We start from the raw sequence: 26268 nt of genomic DNA on the forward strand, positions 1-26268 counted from the left end.
ATATACACATATATATATATATATATATATATATATATAAAAATATATATATATATATATATATATAAACAAATATATAGATATATATATATATATATATATATATATATATATATATATAGGGAGGTACCACCTCTAGAACTGTTATAGGGACCCTCATCCTCAGAGAAAAGAATAAACTTGCTTCAGGGAAAACTCAAGATTCTCCCTGAAGCTGTTTGAGAATTTTCTCCTACCACCCCTTATATTTTATATATATATTTTATTTAAAGACAAAATACATTGACAAAATATTCACAAAAATACGATACAAAGTAAAACAACATAGGTAACTCAGAGCTACATCTCGAATACTTCGTCCAGCTCCCCGGCGGTGGGCCACGTGCCCAGAATGCTGCAGGCATTTCCTCTCTGGATCGCAACACTGAGTCTCTGAAAGAGGAAGCTGGTCGCCCTGTGGTCCTTGGTTTCTATGATGAGCTTTTCATCCAGCTCTATTAGGAACTTTAGAGCACACTTGCCCCATGCTCCAAGGGTCTCCGACCCTATTGTGATGAAGTTATAGCAAGGGGGAAGCTTTTCATATTTGCGGATCTTCTGAGTCTCCCTGTGGCTGGCAGCTCCACCCCCTTCCACTATGGAGTATGGCAAGTAGGTGTCTGCCAATGTGGCGGCACATGTGTAGTCCCAGGCAATCTGCTTTCCATCCTTCCAAGGTAGCATAGTGGCTCCATCAGGACGCTTTAGACTTCCGTCAGACCTCTGCACTTGGGGTTCCCGTTGAGCTGGGCAACGGGCTGTGGCGAGGCTTCTCTTTATGATGTCATTGACCTCCTCATGCCTGGCATACTTCCCTTCTGCTGTGTGACACACGAGACCATGAAGTCCGAATTGATCAGCTGTCGCCCTGCCGCAAATACACCTATGTTCGGTGAGGATGGGGGCGGCTAGGCGAAGAGCAACACCAATCCGAATGGCCTGTGGGTCTAGTCGAGTGCCCATGGAGGAATTGGGAACAGCAAACAGGTAATCTCCTGAGTGTGGTGCCTTCACTGCCAGGAGACGAGCTTTGTCCTTTCCTGAGGCGTTGGAGAGCATTGTGTTGGCGATTTTTTCCATGATCGGTTTGTCCCAGTGGGACTGTTTGTGTTCTTTGGGAGGAGCTGGTCTACTGGAGGAGTCTGTAAGGGTGCCCCACCGAATCGCTGCTTCAGTAAACCTGGGGTCTTGAGCTCCTACCATGTCTCTCAAGCGTTCGGGAACAATCTTCTTGACTAATGCACTGGAAGCCAAACACGAAGACAGAAAAGTAGGTAAAGCAACATGCGTTGCTTTGCGCACCCCTATACCTCCCAGTCGTACTGGGAGGGTTGCCTGATCCCATTGCTGATCCTCTAGTGACAGGTTCAGTGCCTTCTTAAGGGTTGACCTCAGGTGTGCGTCATATTCGTCGAGTGTTGGGTTGTCAAAAGAGGGTGCACACCTGAGGAAGTGAGTCTTGGAATAGTAAGGCACCTTGTGAGGAGATACAGAGCATCATGGGCATCAAGATTGCTTATTCTCCTCCATATATATATATATATATATATATATATATATATATATATATATATATATATATATATATATATATATATATATATATATATATAATTATATAATATATATATAAACACTGATCTATGGCTGAAGGAGACTCGAACCTACGAACCTTAGGACAAGGTACGCAGTGCTTTACCATCTACCCACACTGGACAATACCTTGGCGTGTAGCTTGCGCTACACGTTTGATCCAAGGCAGCCAGCTTTCAGGGAGAAGGCTTACAACTTTTCATCTCATCCCCTGCATGCATCAACCTTACTAGAGATTTTAACAATGCAAGGAATTCGCGAGAGCAGGCGAAATATACACAAACACTGATCTCTGACTGAAGGCTGATGCATGCAGGGGATGAGATGAAAAGCTGTAAGCCTTCTCCCTGAAAGCTGGCTGCCTTGGATCAAACGTGTAGCGCAAGCTACACGCCAAGGTATTGTCCAGTGTGGGTAGATTGGTAAAGCACTGCGTACCATGTCCTAAGGTTCGTAGGTTCGAGTCTCCTTCAGCCAGAGATCAGTGTTTGTGTATATTTCGCCTGCTCTCGCGAATTCCTTATATATATATATATATATATATATATATATATATATATATATATATATATATATATATATATGTGTGTGTGTGTGTGTGTGTGTGTGTGTGTGTGTGTGTGTGTGTGTGTGTAGAAAGAGATTTGGTAATAAGTAATACATATTTTATAAAAAAGAGGATAAATAAATATACAAGGTATGATGTAGTACGTAATGAAAGTAGTTTGTTAGATTATGTATTGGTGGATAAAAGGTTGATGGGTAGGCTCCAGGATGTACATGTTTATAGAGGGGCAACTGATATATCGGATCATTATTCAGTTGCAGCTACAGTTAGAGTAAGAGGTAGATGGGAAAAGAGGAAGGTGGCAACAACAAGTAAGAGGGAGGTGAAAGTGTATAAACTAAGGGAGGAGGAAGTTCGTGTGAGATATAAGCGACTATTGGCAGAAAGGTTGGTTAGTACAAAGATGAGTAGTGGGGGGGTTGAAGAGGGTTGGAATAGTTTTAAAAATGCAGTATTAGAATGTGGGGCAGAAGTTTGTGGTTGTAGGAGGGTGGGGGCAGGAGGAATGAGGAGTGATTGGTGGAATGATGAAGTAAAGGGTGTGATAAAAGAGAAAAAGGTAGCTTATGAGAGGTTTTTACAAAGCATAAGTGTTAGAAGAAGAGCAGAGTATATGGAGAGTAAAAAAAGGTGAAGAGAGTGGTGAGAGAGTGCAAAAGGGGAGCAGATGATGGAGTGGGAGAGGCACTGTCAAGAAATTTTAATGAAAATAAGCCTGGGGAAAGTATGGATTTGTCAGTTAAAAACAGAGTAGGGGAGTTAGTAGATGGGGAGAGGGAGGTATTAGGTAGATGGCGAGAATATTTTGAGGAACTTTTAAATGTTGAGGAAGAAAGGGAGGCGGTAATTTCATGCACTGGCCAGGGAGGTATACCATCTTTTAGGAGTGAAGAAGAGCAGAATGTAAGTGTGGGGGAGGTACGTGAGGCATTACGTAGAATGAAAGGGGGTAAAGCAGCTGGAACTGATGGGATCATGACAGAAATGTTAAAAGCAGGGGGGGATATAGTGTTGGAGTGGTTGGTACTTTTGTTTAATATATGTATGAAAGAGGGGAAGGTACCTAGAAATTGGCGGAGAGCAAGGGAAAGGGGGCAAAAGAGATTATAAAAATTATAGAGGAATAAGTTTACTGAGTATACCAGGAAAAGTGTATGGTAGCGTTATAATTGAAAGAATTAGAGGTAAGACAGAATGTAGGATTGCAGATGAGCAAGGAGGTTTCAGAGTGTGTAGGGGATGTGTTGATCAAGTGTTTACATTGAAGCATATATGTGAACAGTATTTAGATAAAGGTAGGGAAGTTTTTATTGCATTTATGGATTTAGAAAAGGCATATGATAGAGTGGATAGAGGAGCAATGTGGCAGATGTTGCAAGTATATGGAATAGGTGGTAAGTTACTAAATGCTGTAAAGAGTTTTTATGAGGATAGTGAGGCTCAGGTTAGGGTGTGTAGAAGAGAGAGAGACTACTTCCCGGTAAAAGTAGGTCTTAGACAGGGATGTGTAATGTCACCATGGTTGTTTAATATATATTTATAGATGGGGTTGTAAAAGAAGTAAATGCTAGGGTGTTCGGGAGAGGGGTGGGATTAAATTATGGGGAATCAAATTCAAAATGGGAATTGACACAGTTACTTTTTGCTGATGATACTGTGCTTATGAAAGATTCTAAAGAAAAATTGCAAAGGTTAGTGGATGAGTTTGGGAATGTGTGTAAAGGTAGAAAGTTGAAAGTGAACATAGAAAAGAGTAAGGTGATGAGGGTATCAAACGATTTAGATAAAGAAAAACTGGATATCAAATTGGGGAGGAGGAGTATGGAAGAAAGAACGTTTTCAGATACTTGGGAGTTGACGTGTCGGCGGATGGATTTATGAAGGATGAGGTTAATCATAGAATTGATGAGGGAAAAAAGGTGAGTGGTGCGTTGAGGTATATGTGGAGTCAAAAAACGTTATCTATGGAGGCAAAGAAGGGAATGTATGAAAGTATAGTAGTACCAACACTCTTATATGGATGTGAAGTTTGGGTGGTAAATGCAGCAGCGAGGAGACGGATGGAGGCAGTGGAGATGTCCTGTCTAAGGGCAATGTGTGGTGTAAATATTATGCAGAAAATTCGGAGTGTGGAAATTAGGAAAAGGTGTGAGTTAATAAAAGTATTAGTCAGAGGGCAGAAGAGGGGTTGTTGAGGTGGTTTGGTCATTTAGAGAGAATGGATCAAAGTAGAATGACATGGAAAGGATGTAAATCTATAGGGGAAGGAAGGCGGGGTAGGGGTCGTCCTCGAAAGGGTTGGAGAGAGGGGGTAAAGGAGGTTTTGTGGGCGAGGGGCTTGGACTTCCAGCAAGCGTGCGTGAGCGTGTTAGGAGTGAATGGAGACGAATAGTACTTGGGACCTGACGGTCTGTTGGAGTGTGAGCAGGGTAATATTTAGTGAAGGGATTCACGGAAACCGGTTATTTTCATATAGTCGGACTTGAGTCCTGGAAATGGGAAGTACAATGCCTGCACTTTAAAGGAGGGGTTTGGGATATTGGCAGTTTGGAAGGATATGTTGTGTATCTTTATACGTATATGCTTCTAAACTGTTGTATTCTGAGCGCCTCTGCAAAAACAGTGATAATTTGTGAGTGTGGTGAAAGTGTTGAATGATGATGAAAGTATTTTCTTTTTGGGGATTTTCTTTCTTTTTTGGATCACCCTGCCTCGGTGGAAGACGGCCGACTTGAAAATATATATATATATATATATATATTTATTCACACTAACTTTATTTTTGTATGCTATCAATCTGAGGTTTTTCCAGTCAACATTCTATGGTACTTTCAATTAGATGAGGTTATTTTCCTTGCTAAAGAGGGTTATTTTTTTTTACATTAGTTTTTTCCTTACTGTAGGTTATTCCCCTTACATTAGATTTTATCCTTACTGTAAAAGTTAATTTCCTTTACAGTAGATTATTTTCCTTACTGTGGAAGATAATTTCCCCCAAAGTTGAAGATTATCTCCTTAACATTTGAATGGTAATTTCGTCGTAAAATATTTCAGTTATCGTAGATGTATTTTTCAACATTTGCTACGAAAGGAATTTTTTGTTTTATAAATTTGCCCAGGATGTTACTCTGCTGTATTTGTTGGTGGTGGGAGTTTGAAGGATTAAGTTGTTACCCTCAAACTTGAACACTTGAGTATGAAGCCATCAAGTTGCTACCCTCAAACTTGAACACTTGAGTATGAAGCATCAAGTTGCTACCCTCAAACTTGAACACCTGAGTATGAAGCATCAAGTTGCTACCCTCAAACTTGAACACTTGAGTATGAAGCCATCAAGTTGCTACCCTCAAACTTGAACACTTGAGTATGAAGCATCAAGTTGCTACCCTCAAACTTGAACACCTGAGTATGAAGCATCAAGTTGCTACCCTCAAACTTGAACACTTGAGTATGAAGCATCAAGTTGCTACCCTCAAACTTGAACACCTGAGTATGAAGCATCAAGTTGCTACCCTCAAACTTGAACACTTGAGTATGAAGCATCAAGTTGCTACCCTCAAACTTGAACACTTGAATTTGAAGCATCAAGTTGTTTCCTTAAGAACATAAGAAGGAGGGAACACTACAGCAGGCCTACTGGCCCATGTGAGGCAGGTCCATGTCACCCCCCGGCTTAGACCAATGACCCACCTAGTCAGGTCACATCCACTTAAACCTGAAAATTTTCTGTTACATCATAAGTGGAATCCTATGACGGTGATGGGCTCTTGATCCAAGAAACTGGACTTATCCCCCCTTCCTTGGATCGAACCAGACTGCCTCCCATTTCCCAGGTGCTGCATGGCCCCTAGCCTTGGAAATGAGTGTAGCACACAGTACTGAGAAGCCGGTGAAGAGACGGGTCTTCCCCTATCTGATGCTAGGGAAGGGTTCTTGGTCCAAGGGAATGGAGTTATCCACCTTTCCCTTTGAGGAGATCTGATTACCTTCCATTCGTCAGGGGGTGAATGACCCCCCCACCCAGGGGTTCAGACCTTCTCCCGTGATTATCATAATCCTCGTCTAGAAGAAATCAGACGGAGGAGAGTTTCATTAGCCAGCAACATCCGGGAAGGTTTGATGTCCACTTGCAAGAAGTAGCAATATTAAGATCGACCTAAAGAAATATAAGAGAAAAATAGTAATAAATTTTGTCTTAAAAGTCGATTAAAATTTCAATATATTCATCTACAGACCATGACAATTGTTCCTATTTTTTAAATATTATATATTTGCTTGAAGACAATAAAAAGATAACCTTCCACTTATACACTTGTAGCAGATTATATTTTTTTCCCTGGAAAACATAAAATATATCAACAATTAAATAATAGAGATATAATAGTCATGGAAGACAACACTTAAAACAAAAAAAAAGGTTTAAAAATAAAGTTATTTATCATGAAATGTTTATTGGATCGAAATAATTGATATATATGAACAACAAGCTAGTACACTTGGCTATGTTCCTCGTCAGGTCGCCTCATACAAGTGTATCTACGCTGTCACTGCTCGATTCCTAAACTCCAACTCAAACAGATAATTTCGCTAATTTTGCTATGTTATTAAGCAACTGTCATCCAAATGTTATAATAACCTTATTATACTCGAAAGACAGTGTAGTAGCTGTTAAATATACTATTTTTTTTAAATACGTTTATTGCTGAAAAGAAATAAACAAATTTATTGGATAAATTTTGATGGTATCTTTGCCAATAAAGAAAGCAAGACATTATGTATAGAATTTAAAAAGGAATCTTTTGTCATTGTGATGTTAGGCACTAACATGGGGTCTAACTCTTTCGGAAGTTGCACTTTGGAAGCTAAATCAGGACGGAATCAGGCTGATCACACTCGTTAATTATATTGTCAAGATGCACCGGGAATCGGGTCAGGCTGGCCTTAGGAGCTAGGTCAGGCAGGTTTTGAGACTCTGGTCAGGAAGGATTTGGTGTAAAGTCAGGTTGGGTTTAGCACCGGTTTGGTAAAGAGAATAATAATACCCGTTTCATTACAAGCACCGCGTCAGCTGTACCTCTGCCATGGACAAGAAGGCAAACACAGACTGTTAACACATTATGAAGCCTCATTAAGTTACTGAACGCCCGAAGCTTATTCGGTTGACTTATGGCAACAAGGGTCGCTAAAAATGTTTTTCCTGTAAATTAAATGTAAAAACTTGAGAAGTTGTAAAATGTTGAATTACCAGCAGTACTTCAGAAACAGTTCATTATGTCAGTGCCAAAATATGGCGCTGACGACACTGACTGCAGGAGTAGCTGACAGTGGTGAACTGGGAGAAAAGAAACGAAAGAAATTTTAAGAATGGCACTCGCCTTGGTTAGCTTCGGTAAGATGACTGTAGGCAAGAATATGACTAGCAATATCGACGTATTCAAAGATCATTAGCTTTGGTAATACAAAAATATCCCGTCGATGTGATAGGTTTTTGTCGTCAGGAAGTTTGGTTGCAATAATGCCTTGGTAATCCTACACATGTATGTTTTCTGCTATGTACAGTTACCCATCAAATTTTAGTAAGTAATTTTATTACTGAATATTAGGGTTATTAAATGCGATGAACATAACTACAAAGAATCGTATCTACAATATTTGGTGGGCATATGAGGACTAGTGATTTCCTGGAGAGTGAAAAGGCATGAGATGAAAGAAATATAATGAAGTGAAAATGATTTTGAGGAGCAATGTTCAATGGAAAACAGAACAGTCGTTCTCTGCTGACGGGGACATTGCAGGAGATGATGAACGTCTAACTCTTGTACTTTTACCCCCTGGTGTTGCATCGTCATTCCTAATGTTAAATTTCTCTAAGGCTCTGGCCACAGCGCCATCACATAAGCTTCCCCAGGGTCTGGCCCGACCATTATCAGTGGGTTCAAGGTGTACGGAACTGGACCTGGACCTCCCTCTGTGCTTTGATGATCCTGGAGATCCAGAATGAACAACCATCGATCTGGAGCGACCTTTCCAGTCTGGTGAGAGCTCGGTGTCTGTGCTTGGACTCCGAGAACCATAATCATCCCGATCCATAGAGCCTTCACTGCCTTCACTAATCATACTGCCAATGTCGCTACTGGTTGATATCGACCTTACATAAGTAGGTACAGATCTTATGTTAGATATGCCATCTTCCTCTTCTTCGATGATGGTTAACTCTCCAGAGCCACCAAGACCTCGCTCTGACGCAATTTGTAACGCATTATTTTTTGGCTCATCTTCCTTTTCTGATGCATTCATTATCCTACTGTCAAACTCCGGTTCATTTGACTGTACTAACGGCGCATTTTGCAGTGATTTCAATACTTCCTCTTTAAGTTGTTCTTGTTCTGTGTCTGGCATTGTTCTGCTTGACTCACTGAACGTATTACTCTCAATGCTTCGACCTCTACTGTATGTGCTTGGCTCCTCTAATGAAACGTAAGCCTCGTCAATATCTCCAGGATTTTCCTCTTTAACAATATCATTAACATCTCCTTTTTCCGATACGAGGAGCATGCTGTCTGTAAAGACTTTAATTTCAGGAAGATCCAAAGTCGTGGGTCTCTGAGGCCTTGCTGGTGATCGTGGACTGTCAAGATTTCCATCGACACTTTCCAGAGAGGAGGCTTGGGAGACATCACTGCCCCCACTGGATAGTTTCTTATTCTTGCGCTTTCCAGTTGGTGTCGTACTGCGTAGTTTATCTTGTGATGCACTCAGATTGTTGTTCTTGCCAAGTCTTAATCTCTCACTAACTGGACTTCTGTCTAGGTCTACGGAACCACGTCTTCTGCTGCTCAGACTGTGTCTTCTCTCCCCCTTTTCCTGCTTCTCCAATTTTTCTTGCTGTCGCTCGTGTCGCTCAGCTATACGCTGCTCTACGTGCGACATTGACCTTCGCCGACCATTAGGAGACGAAGCTCCTTCAGTGTTTTTCTCTTGCGCTGTTTTGTTGTTTGTGCGCAACACTATTTCAGGGTCACTAACCAAACTACCCTTCTGTTTCTCTCTATCTTCGATTTCTCTCTCTTTTTTCTCTTTCCGCCTTCTTTGTGCCTCACGTTTCATGCGCTCTGCCCTGTTCACCTTGGGAATTTTCTGTGTAAGCTGTGCTTCAGGTTGTCTGTGGTTATGACGAGGGCAGCGCTTGTCACAAATGTCACTACCACGACCACCTCGACCTCCACCTCGAAGGCGAGCTTCGTTCACTGTGTCTCCACATCTTCCAGTCTTCGAGGAATCCTCGGCTGTGATGACACTATTCATGTTGGTGTTATGTCTAGTGACAAGATCATTGTAGTCCTCGTCATCCTTGGAAAATCTTGATTCAAAATACCCAAGTTTACGTGAGTAATTCATTTCATCTAATTGGTCAATAGCAGCTAAACTTTTATACATTCTGCAAGAGACGTCTGTCTCCTTATCGCTGGGAGCACACATAGGAATGAAGATATTATTGCAGCTCTGGTATCTTGAGTTCTCTTGATTGAGTTGCGAAAGGGCAGAAAGTACTTCAACCGACTGTGAGAAGGATCGAAGAGCCATAAGCCTCTCACGGGATTTAGAGAAACCAAGTTTAACATCGAAAAGTCTCTCTCGGGATTTAGATATTGTTTTCTTCAAATTAGACATCTGGATCCTCTCTGATAAGACTTCACGGGATTTAGACATGCTCCTGATGCGGTCCAGGTTATGTCTTGATGAAGTTCGAGACTCTTGGCGATTTAAGGCTGATGGAGAAACTGGAGACATGAATGTCATGGGTGAGTTGAGGGTGGAGTTGGGTTCTGGGAACGGAGGTGCTTGTTTGAGTGGAGTGTTGGGGTGTAAGGGTGGAAGACCAATATCTCTAGTAGGTGAGGTGATCTCTGACGGAGCCGTGTTAGAAGTGGGTGTTACTGGTGGTGAAGTGACCGGTGTTGGGATGACCACGGGGGTGACTGGCAGGTTGAGGGTTGTTGGCCGGACTGGTCTGTCCATCTCCTTCTTCATCCATGGGTGACCTAGACATTCCTGAGCACTCATGCGGCGCCTGTGTGGAACAGAACAGAATTGTAACAAATGACGGCAAACTAATATGAATTATTTCCATGACACTCAGGCTACGCTTTACAATATAAATTAATGATCACTTTACTTTAAAACAATCTTTCAATAATGGTAACTGCTAACAGCAATATTATATATGATCTGCATCACACCCTACGCAGGTGTCTAGTCATTTGCCACAAGACAGCTGCTCTGCAACCACTATAAATCAGCTGGCTCTCAGTCCAGATGAATGATAGATCATGTAAAAAGTTTAATAAAAGCAAAATCCTACTAGCTTGAATGAGTGCTTTATACATGGAACTGTTCTGTGCACCAGATGAATTAACCGCAATTAGTTCTGGATTGAGACTATCTTAAAGGCACAAGCGCAATATATATATATATATATATATATATATATATATATATATATATATATATATATATATATATATATAACGGCGAATAGGTAACATTGGTCAATTAGCAAAAACTCAATTAAAATTAAGCCTTTTCTAAAATTTTGTCTTATACGTTTAAAGATATTTATTTTTCATTTATGTTCATGTAAAAATTAATAATTTTGTACCAAAATAACCTTAGAAAACTTACCTAAACTTATTATAACAAACGAAATTTAATTTAGCCTAATCTAACTAAATATATTTTAGATAAGTTTACAATAAATTAATAATAAACAAACACAATGAAATATATTTTTTTTTCGTCAGGTTCAGAAAGATTTTTGCAAAATTATTGCATATACAAATTTTAGCTTGCCTTATTCGGCAAGACGAACGTTGCTATTTAAGCCAAAATCACAAGTTTTACCTATTCGCCACGATATATATATATAAATATATATATATAATATATATATATATATATATATATATATATATATATATATATATATATATATATATATATATATATATATATATATATATATATACATATATATATATATATATATATATATATATATATATATACATTTTATATATATATATATATATATATATATATATATATATATATATATATATATATATATATATATATATATTATATTATATATATATAATTTCATAAGAAAAATGGAGCAGCTATATAGAATTTGCAGATCTGCAAGTGTGCCAGGGAAGTGTCACATAAAATTGCCAAAATTTATTAAAAATTGCTCGATAGTATAAAATCAAGATGCAAATCAGGCTGAATGACATAAGGGCATCTGCAAGAACAGTTAGTTTGCCGTGGCTGGGTCGAGGAAGCCAGTGGCAGGTATCAGCACCCACTCTGGCTGCCTCACTAGCAGGCGCTGGATGAAGTCGATGGCCTCAGGAGAAATGTCCTCAAACAGCTCCTCGGGAAAGTCGAGCTCCCCCCGCGAGATCTGCAGGAAGGTCTCCTGGTCGGTGTTGCCTCCAAATGGCAAGAACCCAGTTAAGAGGACGTAGGTCAGCACGCCCAATGACCTACGGGTACAAACATAACTAAGTCTCGTGCAGAAAACGTATTACCGGAAGCATTACATATTCCGATGCTGAGAGAAAAAAAACAGAATCCCTTTCTCACGCCGAAAATCTGTTACCGAAGGTATTATATACTTTTGAGATGAGAAAAAATAAGAATCTTTTACTACACTGTGACTTGAAGTTTAAGGTGAAAATTGTAGGCGTAAAGAAAGATTCAATGATCACACCCGCATATCGCCACTGATTAAATGAAAAAAAAAACCTGTTGAATGACAATGCATGTCCTGATAGTCACCTTGGGAGAACAAGGTTAATTCATCATTTCTTAAAATGTAACAACACACACACACATACACATACACACGCGCGCGCGTACGCACACATCAGGAGGAAAACAACAGTCAAGGACCATTTAATAAGGCTGAGGAAGGAAGGACCGTGAAATATGTGAAGAGCTCAACATGAGATTCAAAAAAGTGTTCACAGAGGAGACAAAAGGGACTCCAGAAAGACGGAAAGGTGGGGTACACCATCAAGTGTTGGACAAAATGCATACAACTGAGGAAGAAGTGATGAAGAGGCTACTAAACGAGCTAGACACCTCAAAGGCGATAGGACCGGATAACATCTCTACATGGGTCCTGAGAGAAGGAGCAGAAGCGCTTTATGTGCCACTAACAACGATCTTCAACACATCTATCTAAACAGGGCGACTGCCTGAGGTATGGAAGACAGCAAATGTATTCCGTAGTCCCAATTTTTAAAAAAGGAGACAGACACGAAGCATTAAACTACAGGCCAGTGTCACTGACATGTATAATACGCAAAGTCATGGAGAAGATTATCAGAAGAGTGGTGGGGCACCTACAATGGAATGAGCTTATCAACGACAACCAGTGTCACAAACCTACTGGAGTTCTATGACAGGGTGACAGCAATGAGACAAGAGAGAGAGGGGTCGGTAGACTGCGTTTTCTTGGACTATAAGAAGGCTTTTGACACAGTTCCACACAAGAGATTAGTGCATAAGCTGGAGGACCAGGGAGGTTTGACAGGGAAGGCGCTGCAATGGATTAGGGAATATCTGTCAGGAAGACATCAGCGAGTCATGGTACGTGACGAGCTGAGTGGGCGCCTGTAACGAACTGGGTTCCACAGGGGTCAGTCCTAGGACCGGTGTTGTTTCTGGTATATGTGAACGACATGACGGAAGGAACAGACTCATTAGTGTCCCTGTTTGCAGATGACGTGAAGTCGATGAGAATAATTCAACAAGAGGACCAGGCAGAACTACAAAGGGATCTGGACAGGCTGCAGGCCTGCTCCAGAAACTGGCTCCTGGAGTTAAACCTCACCAAGTGCAAAGTCATGAAGATTGGGAAAGGGCAAAGAAGACCCCAGACGGAGTACACTTTAGGGGTCAGAGACTACAAACCTCACTCAAGGAAAAGGATCTTGGCTTGAGTATAACACCAGGCACATCTCCTGAGGCGCACATTAACCAAATAACTGCTGCATCATATGGGCGCCTAGCAAACCTAAGAATAGCATTCCGACATTTCAATAAGGAATCTTTCAGGACCCTGTACACCGTGTATGTCAGGCCTATATTGGAGTATGCAGCACCAGTTTGGAACCCACACCTAGCCAAACACATAAGGAAATTAGAGAAAGTGCAAAAGTTTGCAACAAGACTAGTCCCAGAGCTAAGGGGCATGTCCTACGAGGAGAGCTTAAGGGAAATCGACCTGAGGACACTGGAGGACAGAAGAGATAGGGAGGATATGACAACGACATATAAAATACTGAGAGGAATTGACAAGGTGGACAGAGACAGAATGTTCCGGAGATGGGGCACAGCAACAAGGGGTCACAATTGGAAGCTGAAGACTCAGATGAATCACAGGGAAGTTAGGAAGTATTTCTGCAGTCACAGAGTTGTCAGGAAGTGGAAGTCTGGGAAGTGATGTAGTGGAGGCAGGATCCATGCACAGCTTTAAGAAGAGGTATGATAAAGCTCATGGAGCAGGAAGAGTGACCTAGTAGCGACCAGTGACGAGGCGGGGCCAGGAGCTGTGAATCGACCCCTGCAACTACAACCAGGTGAGTACACACACACAAAGAACAAGAAATGACTCAGTTGTAGAGTACTTGAGGGCATCCAGGATGGTACTCACCACATGTCTGTCTTCTTAGTGATGGGTTCGTACAGCAGAATTTCTGGGGCTGTGGGATGCAAGCAGGTGTTAACACCTCGTAAACACACACTCATAACATCTCTCTTAGATAAACAATGTCCATCTATATATCATTAATATATTTCACATTAACACTATTAAACAAATTCAAAGAAGTATTATTCAAAATGTTTTGATCTTCACTGTAAACTAAATATATATTATGACACAGACTCAAACTTATTATTATTACACGAGTTATATATATTGTTAAACAAATTCTCGTCTATATTTTGTCTAACAAGTTCACATAGATTTTATATGCATATTATCTCTTTCTGTAGAAGTAGGATTTTAATGTCAGGTATATGGATGTTTTAATAATATCGTATTAATAACTACTGGATAAATGCCAAATATCTTTTAATAATTATTTAAAAGTAACTAATGGTTATCACACATCAAGGGAAATGATGAGGGTTTATTTACAAATGTTTTAATAAAAATGCTTAAAAGACAGGAAAATATCGGTAAATTTTACACAGTCTGGATGTGGCGCCACCTATGCGCAGGTTCACCAAAAATGCACACAATACGTTTTGAATGAGACTTTTCATCGTAGGCCACTGGCAGCGTCCCTTATGGACACATGTAAATGAGTCTTATAGCGTGCCATTGCCAGAATTTCTTACATAAAGGTGAACCAGCTATAATATATTGTCCTAACTCAAGTTTGATTACACTTCCTGGAAGAGAGTGGTAAAAGGACATGTATAACATGATATTCCTGTCCTCCCCAACAATTATGTACTAGCACGTAAAAATATCAGGATTTGAACCACATTTGCTAATAACTCTACTCATGCCAGAAGTTTTAAAGTGTGAAGGTCTGTGTCACAAGACCAAGATATCCATAAAAAGGTTCAACTGTTGGCTGCATGACCCGTCGTATGGCTACATCAACCACGGAACACTCTGGTCGAGAGGCATATAGGAATAATTCATCTCTATTACTGATATTAGCAGCATGGATTCGTTTCCTGGTACCATTAGGTATTCATTGCTCTTAATAAATATCTGCCTATGATAATTTCCCATGCTAGTGGTTGGTATTCAGGGATTTCAAATTAAAAGAAAAATCTGTTAGAAAATTTAACTGTCCAGAAATAATGTCGAATCTAGTCTTAATATAACCACTGGCTCCACCAGCTGGTGTTGATAGTAATTCTTAATGTAACCACTGGCTCCACCAGCTCGTGGTGATAGTAATTCTTAATGTAACCACTGGCTCCACCAGCTGGTGTTGATAGTAATTATTAATATAACCACTGGCTCCACCAGCTGGTGTTGATAGTAATTCTTAATGTAACCACTGGCTCCACCAGCTGGTGTTGATAGTAATTCTTAATGTAACCACTGGCTCCACCAGCTGGTGTTGAGAGTAATTCTTAATTCTTAATGTAACCACTGGCTCCACCAGCTGGTGTTGATAGTAATTCTTAATGTAACCACTGGCTCCACCAGCTGGTGTTGATAGTAATTCTTAATGTAACCACTGGCTCCACCAGCTGGTGTTGATAGTAATTCTTAATATAACCACTGGCTCCACCAGCTGGTGTTGATAGTAATTCTTAATATAACCACTGGCTCCACCAGCTGGTGTTGATAGTAATTCTTAATATAACCACTGGCTCCACCAATTGGTGTTGATAGTAATTCTTAATAAAACCACTGGCTAAACCAGCTGGTGTTGATAGTACTTCTTAATAAAACCACTGGCTCCACCAGCTGGTGTTGATAGTAATTCTTAATATAACCACTGGCTCCACCAGCTGGTGTTGATAGTAATTCTTAATATAACCACTGGCTCCACCACCTGGTGTTGATAGTAATTCTTAATATAACCACTGGCTACACCAGCTGGTGTTGATAGTAATTCTTAATATAACCACTGGCTCCACCAGCTGGTGTTGATAGTAATTCTTAATGTAACCACTGGCTACACCAGCTGGTGTTGATAGTAATTCTTAATATAACCACTGGCTCCACCAACTGGTGTTGATAGTAATTCTTAAGATAACCACTGGCTACACCAACTGGTGTTGATAGTAATTCTTAATGTAACCATTGGCTCCACCAGCTGGTGTTGATAATAATTCTTAATGTAAACACTGGCTCCACCAGCTGGTGTTGATAGTAATTCTTAATGTAACCACTGGCTCCACCAGCTGGTGTTGATAATAATTCTTAATGTAACCACTGGCTACACCAGCTGGTGTTGATAGTAATTCTTAATGTAACCACTGGCTCCACCAGCTGGTGTTGATAGTAATTCTTAATATAATCACCGGGTCCACCAGCTGGTGTTGATAGTAATTCTTAATATAACCACTGGCTCCACCAGCTGGTGTTGATAGTAATTCTTAATGTAACCACTGGCTCCACCAGCTGGTGTTGATAGTAATTCTTAATGTAACCATTGGCTCCACCAGCTGGTGTTGATAGTAATTCTTAATGTAACCACTGGCTCCACCAGCTGGTGTTGATAGTAATTCTTAATGTAACCACTGGCTCCACCAGCTGGTGTTGATAGTAATTCTTAATGTAACCACTGGCTCCACCAGCTGGTGTTGATAGTAATTCTTAATATAACCACTGGCTCCACCAGCTGGTGTTGATAGTAATTCTTAATATAACCACTGGCTCCACCAGCTGGCGTTGATAGTAATTCTTAATATAACCACTGGCTCCACCAGCTGGTGTTGATAGTAATTCTTAATATAACCACTGGCTCCACCAGCTGGTGTTGATAGTAATTCTTAATGTAACCACTGGCTCCACCAGCTGGCGTTGATAGTAATTTTCTTCTCTTGCTTTTTCACTACTTTTAATGCTAGTATTACTGCTACAGATACTGCTGCTGCTTCTGTTACAATAACGTACACTGCTTCCATGGCAATTACTGCTACTGCTTTTGTTAAAATTGCTTCTATTGTTGCTATTAAAATCACTCTTGCTGCTTCTAGTATAAGTACTTCAATAGTTTCAATTAAAATCATTGTTGCTGCTTCTGTTAACAGTAATTCCGTTGCTTGTACTAAATTCACTATTGCTTCTGTTGCGATTACTTCTTTCACTTCTGCTGCTCGAATTATTTAAACTTCAAAAACTGTTATTACTACCTTTATTGCTACTTTTAATGCTGTTACTATGAATACTAGCAATTACGGTATGCTGCTATTACTGAGTGTCCGTGGTTCAATTCCTTTCATTGGTGGAAACTTTGGGCATATTTCCTTATACCTGCTGTCCCTGTTCACTTAGCATTTAAGTAGGTACCTGGGTGTTAGTTGACTGTTGTGGGTCGCATCCTGGGGGACAAGACTGAAAGGACCCGAATGGTAATAAGAGACAGTCCTCGATGACGTACTGACTTTCTTGGGTTATCCTGGTTGGCTAACCCTCCGGGCTAAAAAAATCCAAACATATCTCATCTTGTCTTGCTATTATTACTACTACTACTACTAATGCTGCTGCTGCTGTTGCTGTTAAATTGGGTCAATTAGCCCCATGCGCCCATTTTTACGTACTCTGACGTGCTAGGTAGAACATTATAAAAACATTTTATATACTATATTAGATGAAATAGTACATTGAAAACATGATAAGACAGATAACTGCTTATAGACTATACAATGTATGCGATATTCTATACAAAATACCAGGGAAGCTGTGCAGACTATAAACTATACGTAGTATATAAATCACAAAATAGCACAATTCAACTATTTAATCAATACAAACTTAGCTAAACAAACTATGTAAACTATAAACAGTATAGTACAGTACAGTATAGTACACAAACTCTACGCTATATCATGTAGCCTATACACATTAAGTTGTACAGTATACAAACTACACTATACAAACTATGTAAACTTTACACATTAAACTAAGTAATACATATTATACATAGTATAAATAATAGAGTAAATACTGACCAACATAGTCCGGGGTGCCCAGGATCTCCCTCACTTCTCGTCCTGGCGTCAACACTCGCGAGATCTCGAAGTCACAGAGCTTGACGGCGCAGTCTGGGAATTCCCCCATCAACACCAGGTTTTGTGGCTGTTGGAGAAGATGGAACAGTGTTGGTGATCTAGTCAAAAGCAACAGGTTCTGAAGCTGTTGGAGAAGATGTAACAGTGTTGGTGAAATATTGTTGGTGACCTAGCCACCAGCACCAGGTAGGATATTTTAGCTTAAGCGTAAAAGTTTTTGTGTTGTCTTTTCTCGCGCTAGTAGTAATTACTTTTGCTAGATAATTTTACTTTTGTGTTCTTGGGTACGTATTGCTTAGAGCGTTGAGGCATCTTATAAGTCTAGGCGCTTTTCTAATCTTTCAACTTCACTTACAGTACTTACAAATGTACACATATGAACATTTCGTTGTGTATGCAGGTGTGTATGTCTCCATGTACAGATATGCGTGTTTTTTGAATATATACGCATATGTATAGTTCCGAAATATTAGACACCAACGAAATCAAACCACCCATAAAAAACAATAACATATTAGGTATGCTAAAATAGCGCACGAGCCATGAAAAAACTAGCTCTCTTCACTGGCGGCAAAGTCGTAGCCTATATTAAGCTAGCCCAGATGGGCCCTCTACTCTTCCTTGAGTCGTTTCTCCTTTTGTCTGTCTCTTTCCCTTTGGGAAAAAATTATGTCCTCTTTGAGGACAATCCCTTCCATGGGTATCACTCTAACTAAAAACACAACATATGGCGACAAATGACACAAAGCCGAAATGTGAAAAAAAAGACAATTGCAGAGAGAAACTATTGAAACGTTTCGTCTATGGGCTAATTTGATGGGTGAAGTATGGGAGAAAATTCTCTCTCACAATAACAGTCGTCAATTTAATAATAATCATTATCAGTTAGTAAATGAATGGAGAGAGGATAACTTGGATGATCTACAATCACTACCTACCATCGATACTTCAACTCTTGAAGATACCCACCCGCTTACTAGTCCTATTACATTACTAGAGATAAGTCAGGTTATTGGAAGAATGAGAAATAGAGCCCCTGGCCTCTCTGGAATAACAATGAAACAAATAAAGTATCTACCTAGAAATTGCAAACAGTCCTTGGTAAATATCTTGGTAAATATCTTGGCCTCAGGACATTTTCCAGTTGTTTTTAAGACTGCCAGAATGATCTTTCTTGCCAAGCCCAATAAAGACATCCACCAACCTGGGAACTATAGACCTATATCTTTACTTGAAGTCACTGGAAAAGTTCTTGAGAAAGTCATTTCCAACAGATTGAATTACTATATGGAGTTTAATCACTTGTTTACTGAAAAACAATTTGGCTTTAGAACACATAGAGGTACCAATCATGCAATAAATGTTATTTTTGACACTGTAGCAAGTCTAAAACAACAGGGCAATCTTGCCTTAATTGCCACCAGAGATGTTCATAAAGCTTTTGATAGCTTATGGCATGATGGCCTTATATACAAACTCATTGACCTACCAGACCATAACTGGACTTTTCTCAGAGTAATTTATAATTTCTTAACTCAAAGAAAAATCATTCCCACCTTTCATGGCAAGTCGACAGAACCTTTTATACCGACGGCTGGTGTCCCACAAGGTTCTTGTCTCAGTCCACTTCTGTTTAACATTTATGTGAATGACCTTCCTCAACCAGAGTTTAATGACACAATTGTGACACAGTTTGCAGATGATGTTATTCATGTCGTCTCATCAACTCCAGTAACAGGAAAATACAAGTATGAGAGAGTCATTGAAAAAATGAATATTGAACTTCGTCGAACATCTAATTGGGAGAAGAAATGGAGAATTACGACTAATCCTGACAAGGTCCTTGTTAGCACGATAGGATGTTTTGCATCAACCATCGAAGATAATGGGGGTATCTCCATCAGAGGTACACCTGTAGCCATTAGAAACCCTAACAAGATCTTGGGATATGAAATAGACAGGCTGCTCCACTCAACATCTCATGTAACTAAAAAGATCAACACAGCCAAAGCTGGTCTTAGCAGACTCTTTCGATTCAATCAAGCCCCTCAACATGTCAAAAAACATCTGTATAAAATGATAATAAGACCTATACTTGAATACCCTTGTGTCCCAATGTCATTAACAACAAAGACCAACATGCTACGGTTACAAAGGGTCCAGAATAGAGCTCTTCGCTTTATTACCGATACCAGGAGGAGAGACAGAGTTAAAATGGCAGATTTACACACACAACAAGATATCACTGCCATAAATGTACGCCTTGACACCCTAAAAAAGAAACAACTTTATACAATGCAAGAACTATACATGCCAGATAGAGAACATCCTATACAAGTGATAAATACCACCGATTACACCATCAATACTCCACCTCACAGGACTCAAAGAATGACTCTCCCACAGAGGGTTCGTCGTTTTATTCATAAAGATGATTACACTCGACCCATGATTTTGAGCAACTTACCTGAAGAAGAAGATTGGATCCCACCAGAACCCTTTTATGTATACTGAGAAAATCATCGCCCCCAATTAGGGAGACATCTTAAATAACTTTCTAATGTAAAATTATGCTATTGACTATTGTTGGACACCACCATTAAGAAGCTATTGTCACGAATTTATAAACTGGCCAGAAAATTACTGCCTTTCTTGTCGTATAAATATCCGTTGTGCAATCGCGAAAAAAAAAAAAAAAAAAAAAAAAAAAAAAAAAAAAAAAAAAAAGCATTTGCAACTTGTATAATTACTACCAATTCAGAGTCATGTAGTTATATACCTATTATATCTATGTGCCTCTGATGGGTTAGTATTATACCTCTTAAAGAATATCTTATCAATTCACATACACTTTTTAAATTGCACCAAAGTGGTTGGGCCACTTACCTTTTATATCCAACCTCTCCCCCCCCTCCCACCCTTTTCCAATATTTCCATCCTTACCCATCCTTCTTCCTTACCCATCTTACCAAAGCTCTGGTCATCAGAAGAAGAAAGTCTATGGGTCAGGTTTCTTCAGAAAGATGAAACGTCTGAATAAGACTCCTTTCTGCAACTGTCTTTTTTTTTTATGCAACCCAACATACTCAGGTATCCCAGAGGACTTCAACCCAACATACTTAGGTATCCCAGGAGGACTTTTATGTGGTTACCTGAATTTTTTTATTCCTCGAAAATTTATTTTTTTCTTTTGCTCATAGCACAAAGTCTCACTCTACCGGCTTCAAATTTTCAACGAGGGAAGGATTCTTGGACCAACTGGCATATGCAGATGCCCTACAATCATGGCGGTGCAGACCCTGGCTTTAACCCATCTGTCTCAGGACACAGCCTCGCCTGGTGGCAAGGGCTCTCAGCAGCTTTGCAACGCCTCAACACAATGAGGTACTAGAGAAGGCTCAGAAAATCAAGTTCGATTGGCGTGATGCACTTAATCTTGAAAGCCAGTTGACAGACGATGAGATAATGATCAGAGATGCTTGCCGCGATTATTGTCAAGAAAAACTGATGCCACGCATTACATATGCAAACAGACATGAAAAGTTTGACCCTGAGATTATGTCAGAAATGGGCGAGATGGGCATGTTGGGATCAACCATACCCGGCTATGGATGCCCTGGGGTCTCCTCTGTTGCATATGGTCTCATTGCTCGAGAAGTGGAGAGGGTAGATTCTTCTTACTGCAATGTCTGTCCAGTCATCACTTGTCATGTACCCCATCTGGGAATTTGGCACAGAAGAACATAGATTGAAATACCTTCCTAAACTTGCAAAGGGAGAATTGACAGGTTGCTTTGGGATAACCGAGCCAAATCATGGAAGTGATCCAGCCAACATGGAGACTCGTGCAAAATACGTTCCATCTGACAAAGTATATGTTCTTAATGGTTCAAAGACGTGGATCACGGACTCATCCACTCCAGATGTTTTTGTGGTGTGGGCCAAGTGTGAGGATGGTGACATACATGGCTTTATCCTGGAAAAGGGCATGCCTGGTCTTGATTGCCCAAAGATTGAGGGAAAGTTTTCTCTTCGTGCATCACCTACTGGCATGATCCTAATGGATGATGTTGTTGTACCAGAGAAAAACATGCTGCCAGGGGTGAAGGGGTTAAAGGGGCCTTTCAGCTGTTTGAACAATGCACGATATGGTATTGCATGGGGTGCCTTAGGAGCCGCAGATTATTATTATAATCAAGGGGGAAGCGCTAAACCCGGAGGATTATACAGCGCCTGGGGGGGATGTGGAAGGCATTCAGGCTTAATTCGGGGAACTGGAGCACAGATCCAATTCCCTAAATCAAGAGCCCCTCACTAACATCAAGGAACCTTCCTTGAGGGGTAGGAGCCGCAGAATTCTGCTTGGATGCTGCACGTAGTTATACACTAGACAGAAAGGAGTTTGGACGTCCTCTGGCAAACAACCAACTTATACAGAAGAAGATGGCTGATGCACTGACTGAAATTTCTCTAGGCCTTCAAGGCTGCCTACATGTTGGCCGTCTGAAGGACAAAGGCAAGGTCACCTCTGAGATGATAAGTCTTCTGAAGCGAAATTCTTGTGGAAAGGCTCTTGACATTGCAAGACACGCACGAGACATGCTTGGTGGGAATGGAATTTGTGATGAGTATCACATTATTCGACATGTTATGAATCTGGAAGCTGTCAACACCTATGAGGTTACGCATGATATCCATGCACTCATCTTGGGCCGTGCCATTACTGGACTGCAAGCATTCAGTGCTAAATAAGTTTGAAGTGACCCTTAACTTTCTTCTCAATTGTCTGAAGTGTTAGTATAACACTGTACTCTATTTCTTAAAGAAAAGTAAATCAGTAGATTGGTATTGTGATGCCATTTAGACGGCACACAATTATTAAGAAGTTTTGATGTCTATCATTTGTTTTGTGGATGTTTCCTGCAACATAAATGAAGGGAAGGTGTTTCATTCCTATTTTAACATTATTTGTGAATATGTGTAGTAAAGTGCATCAGATTTTGTGAAAAATTATGCTCTAGAATGCTGAAGGGTTTTTGGTTAAATATTTTGCTTATATACTGTTTGTATATGATAGCATGTAAATAATAGTAATAGAAAAAACTCTTGCATGATAATGTTGTATTGTTGCTACATACTTTTTTTAAATGCCAGGCAGACTTGTACAGTTGTAATTGTGGAAGTAATATTGTATATTAATGTTTTCTTCTAAATCATCTTGAATAGATAGCCATATTTGTATTTTTATAATGGGTAGTTATATATCATTACAATCAAAACTAAGCACTAAACCCACAAGGGTCATACACCAGGTGGTTATATAATTATTTCTATTTTTTTTAACAAGCTGGCCATCTCCCACCGAGGCAGGGAGACCCAAACAAGTTATTCAGATATCAAACTAAACAGCAAATATCCCAAACCTCTCCTTTAAAGTGCAGGCATTGTACTTCCCACCTCCAGGACTCTAAATTTGCCTTACTGGTTTCCCTGAATCCCTTCACAAAATACCACCCTGCTCACACTCCAACAGCTCATCAAGTCCCAAATACCGGTACCTGACCAGCCGGGCTGTAGCTCGTACGTTGGATTGCGTGCAGCCAGCAATAACAGCCTGGTTGATCAGGCTCTGATCCACCAGGAGGCCTGGTCACAGACCGGGCAGCGGGGGCGTTGACCCCCGGAACTCTCTCCAGGTAAACTCCAGGTAAACCTCTAAAACCCGCTGCTGCTAGGCTTCATATAGTTAAAAAAAAAAGAGGTATCTGGTATTTCGATGAGGGCAGAGAGTGAAGTGTGAAAGTTTTATCCCGTTGTATTACGTCAACTATATCTGACTGATTCTTGTGAATAACTTCATTATTTCATGGCTGATGCGTCTTACGGTCACGATAATACCCGCTAAGTTTAGTTTGTGTGCGGATAAATTAGTCAACATACTACATTGCTTAATAACCTTGGAATTATTCGAATCCTTAAAAAAACTAGATAATGTCTTTTTTGATCGGTTTCAAACTTTTCGCCGTGCTGTATTTTCCACAAAGTAACGTTTGCGTTGCTACTAGACTGCTTAAGTCCCAGTTTTCCAATCTTTCTTTATAAAATATCGGCTTCAAAATATTTTCGCTGAGGGATTTCATAACACTCTAAGTTTAGACTGACTCGGTGCAAATTTCAAAAGTTATTGAAATAAGTGTAAAACTCTGAGGCAGCAGAAGTAGCTGAGAGGCGAAGAGGATGTGATCCATCCACCTACCTTGAAGAAGTACTTTTGAGGTGGCCAGTTTCTCAGACTGGAGAATGCAATTTCTAAAACGCTTCACACTCTAAAGAATAAAAAGGCATAATACCGTTAGTGGAACAATAGAGAACGTTTGGTTTTCGCTTTGAGCTACGTAAATTTTAAATTGCCAATTTTATTAATTAATTTTTTTATAATCGGATAATTTAATTACCTGATCACTGGGATCAGTGATCGGATAATCTATATTATCCGACCACTGATACTTGGAATACCAAGGTTCTTCCTTATGACTCACGAAATCGTAATGACACGATTGCAAACAAACCATACCACGGGTAGGGATAGACTATGATCGCGGGTTCTTTCCCCGCCAGTGGTATGGTTTCTTCCTCATATTATGAACCTTGATAATTTTAAGACTTCTGAGTCTAATTGTTTTGATTTGGTTCCAAGGGCCGAAGGGAATTTTCCTTCCTGGCGCAGCATAATTAATTAAGGATCTAATATAGGCTATAGACATAATTCTCACTATTCTTTCACCAGCGCAACAGCCAGCAATAGTTCTGAGAGCAGTTAACCTGTCTCTGCATTTCTCATTTAATAGTGGTATGGTTGATTTAATGTAGGGGTTCGTCTACACCAGGGGTCCCCAGAGGTTCGTCTACACCAGGGGTCCCCAGAGGTTCGTCTACACCAGGGGTCCCCAGAGATTCGTCTACACCAGGGGTCCCCAAATTCTTCAGCTCATCGACCCTTTCATGTACCGACCCCCTTCTAATCCAAACCATTTATAGACCCCTTCGATAGCACCATCGACCCTCAGGAGTCGATATGGACTACTTTGGGGAACCCTGGTCTACACCAAGGTACCCGTAAGATTTAATGCAGCTGGTATTTAATAGGAATATTTTTTTACATAATATGAATTTAGATATATTGCTGATATAAAGATGGTATATATATATATATATATATATATATATATATATATATATATATATATATATATATATATATATATATATATATATATATATATATAATGTCGTGCCGAATAAGTAAAACTTGCGATTTTGGCTTAAACAGCAACGCTCTTCTTACCGAATAAGACAAGCGAAAATCTGTGTAAAAACTAATTCTGAATCTAACGAAAAAAATATATTTAATTGTGTTTGTTTATAATTAAATTATTGTGAACTTATGTAAAATATATTCAATTGGAATAGGCTAAATTAAATTGCGTTTGTTACAATAAGGTTAGGTAAGTTTTCTGGTTCTTTTGATATAAAATTATTAATTTTTACATTAACATAAATTAAAAAATATATCGTTAAACGTATAAGAGAAAATTTTTAGAAAGGACTTAATTTTAAATCAGTTCTTGCTAATTGACAAATTTTACCTATTCGGCACGATATATATATATATATATATATATATATATATATATATATATATATATATATATATATATATATATATATATATATATATATATATATATATATATATATATTCTAGCATTATCATGATCATTTTAAATTTCAACAAGTTTGGTTCCATCGGTGTTTGTTAAAAGCCTTCCAATATTTGTATGTCTTGGAATATAATCTCCAAGAATAATGGTAGGGTCACTGTTGATGTGATCTAGTAAAACATAAGGTTCAAACTGATGAACTGGAGCATAAGTACTGATAATGTTAATGGAAAAGTTACCTGCATATACGTATATACTTTTAGACCATGATATTGCATGTTTACTTAAAAGCAGGGGTAGCAGGGAATGCGGCAAGTTCTTTCTAACATTAATCACATGGCGTATAACATAAGGTCAACTAACTGTTCTGTGATTTATGTTAGAAAGAACTTGCTGCATTCACTGCTAGCCCTGCAAAGTGGAGTAAACGTGCAGCATCACGGTGTTAAAGTATATGCAGGCAACTTCTCCATTAACATTTTCAATATTTATGCTCCAGCTATCAATTTCACCCTGATGTTTTGCTAGGTCATGTTAGTAGTGAAGTTCTTCTTATTCTTG

The 26268-nt window shown here is 39.5% G+C and overlaps 1 protein-coding gene and 1 pseudogene across 1 annotated transcript in view; one reads left to right on the forward strand and one right to left on the reverse strand.

The window, feature by feature from the left end:
* Positions 1 to 6631: 6631 nt before the first annotated feature.
* LOC128692392 (uncharacterized) overlaps positions 6632 to 26268 on the reverse strand; it is a 228977-nt gene continuing 209340 nt past the window's right edge. The window contains exons 4-7 of the mRNA XM_053781546.2: positions 17927 to 18053; positions 13926 to 13974; positions 11569 to 11748; positions 6632 to 10271 (exon numbers count right to left, since the gene is read on the reverse strand). Of these exons, the coding sequence (XP_053637521.2) occupies positions 7949 to 10271; positions 11569 to 11748; positions 13926 to 13974; positions 17927 to 18053 (2679 nt within the window). The 3' untranslated portion in view covers positions 6632 to 7948. The remainder of the gene's footprint in view (positions 10272 to 11568; positions 11749 to 13925; positions 13975 to 17926; positions 18054 to 26268) is intronic.
* On the forward strand, positions 21305 to 23029 carry LOC138854259 (glutaryl-CoA dehydrogenase, mitochondrial-like; annotated as a pseudogene).

Source organism: Cherax quadricarinatus, chromosome 53 (assembly GCF_038502225.1).
Source record: "Cherax quadricarinatus isolate ZL_2023a chromosome 53, ASM3850222v1, whole genome shotgun sequence".
Lineage (NCBI taxonomy): Eukaryota > Metazoa > Arthropoda > Malacostraca > Decapoda > Parastacidae > Cherax > Cherax quadricarinatus.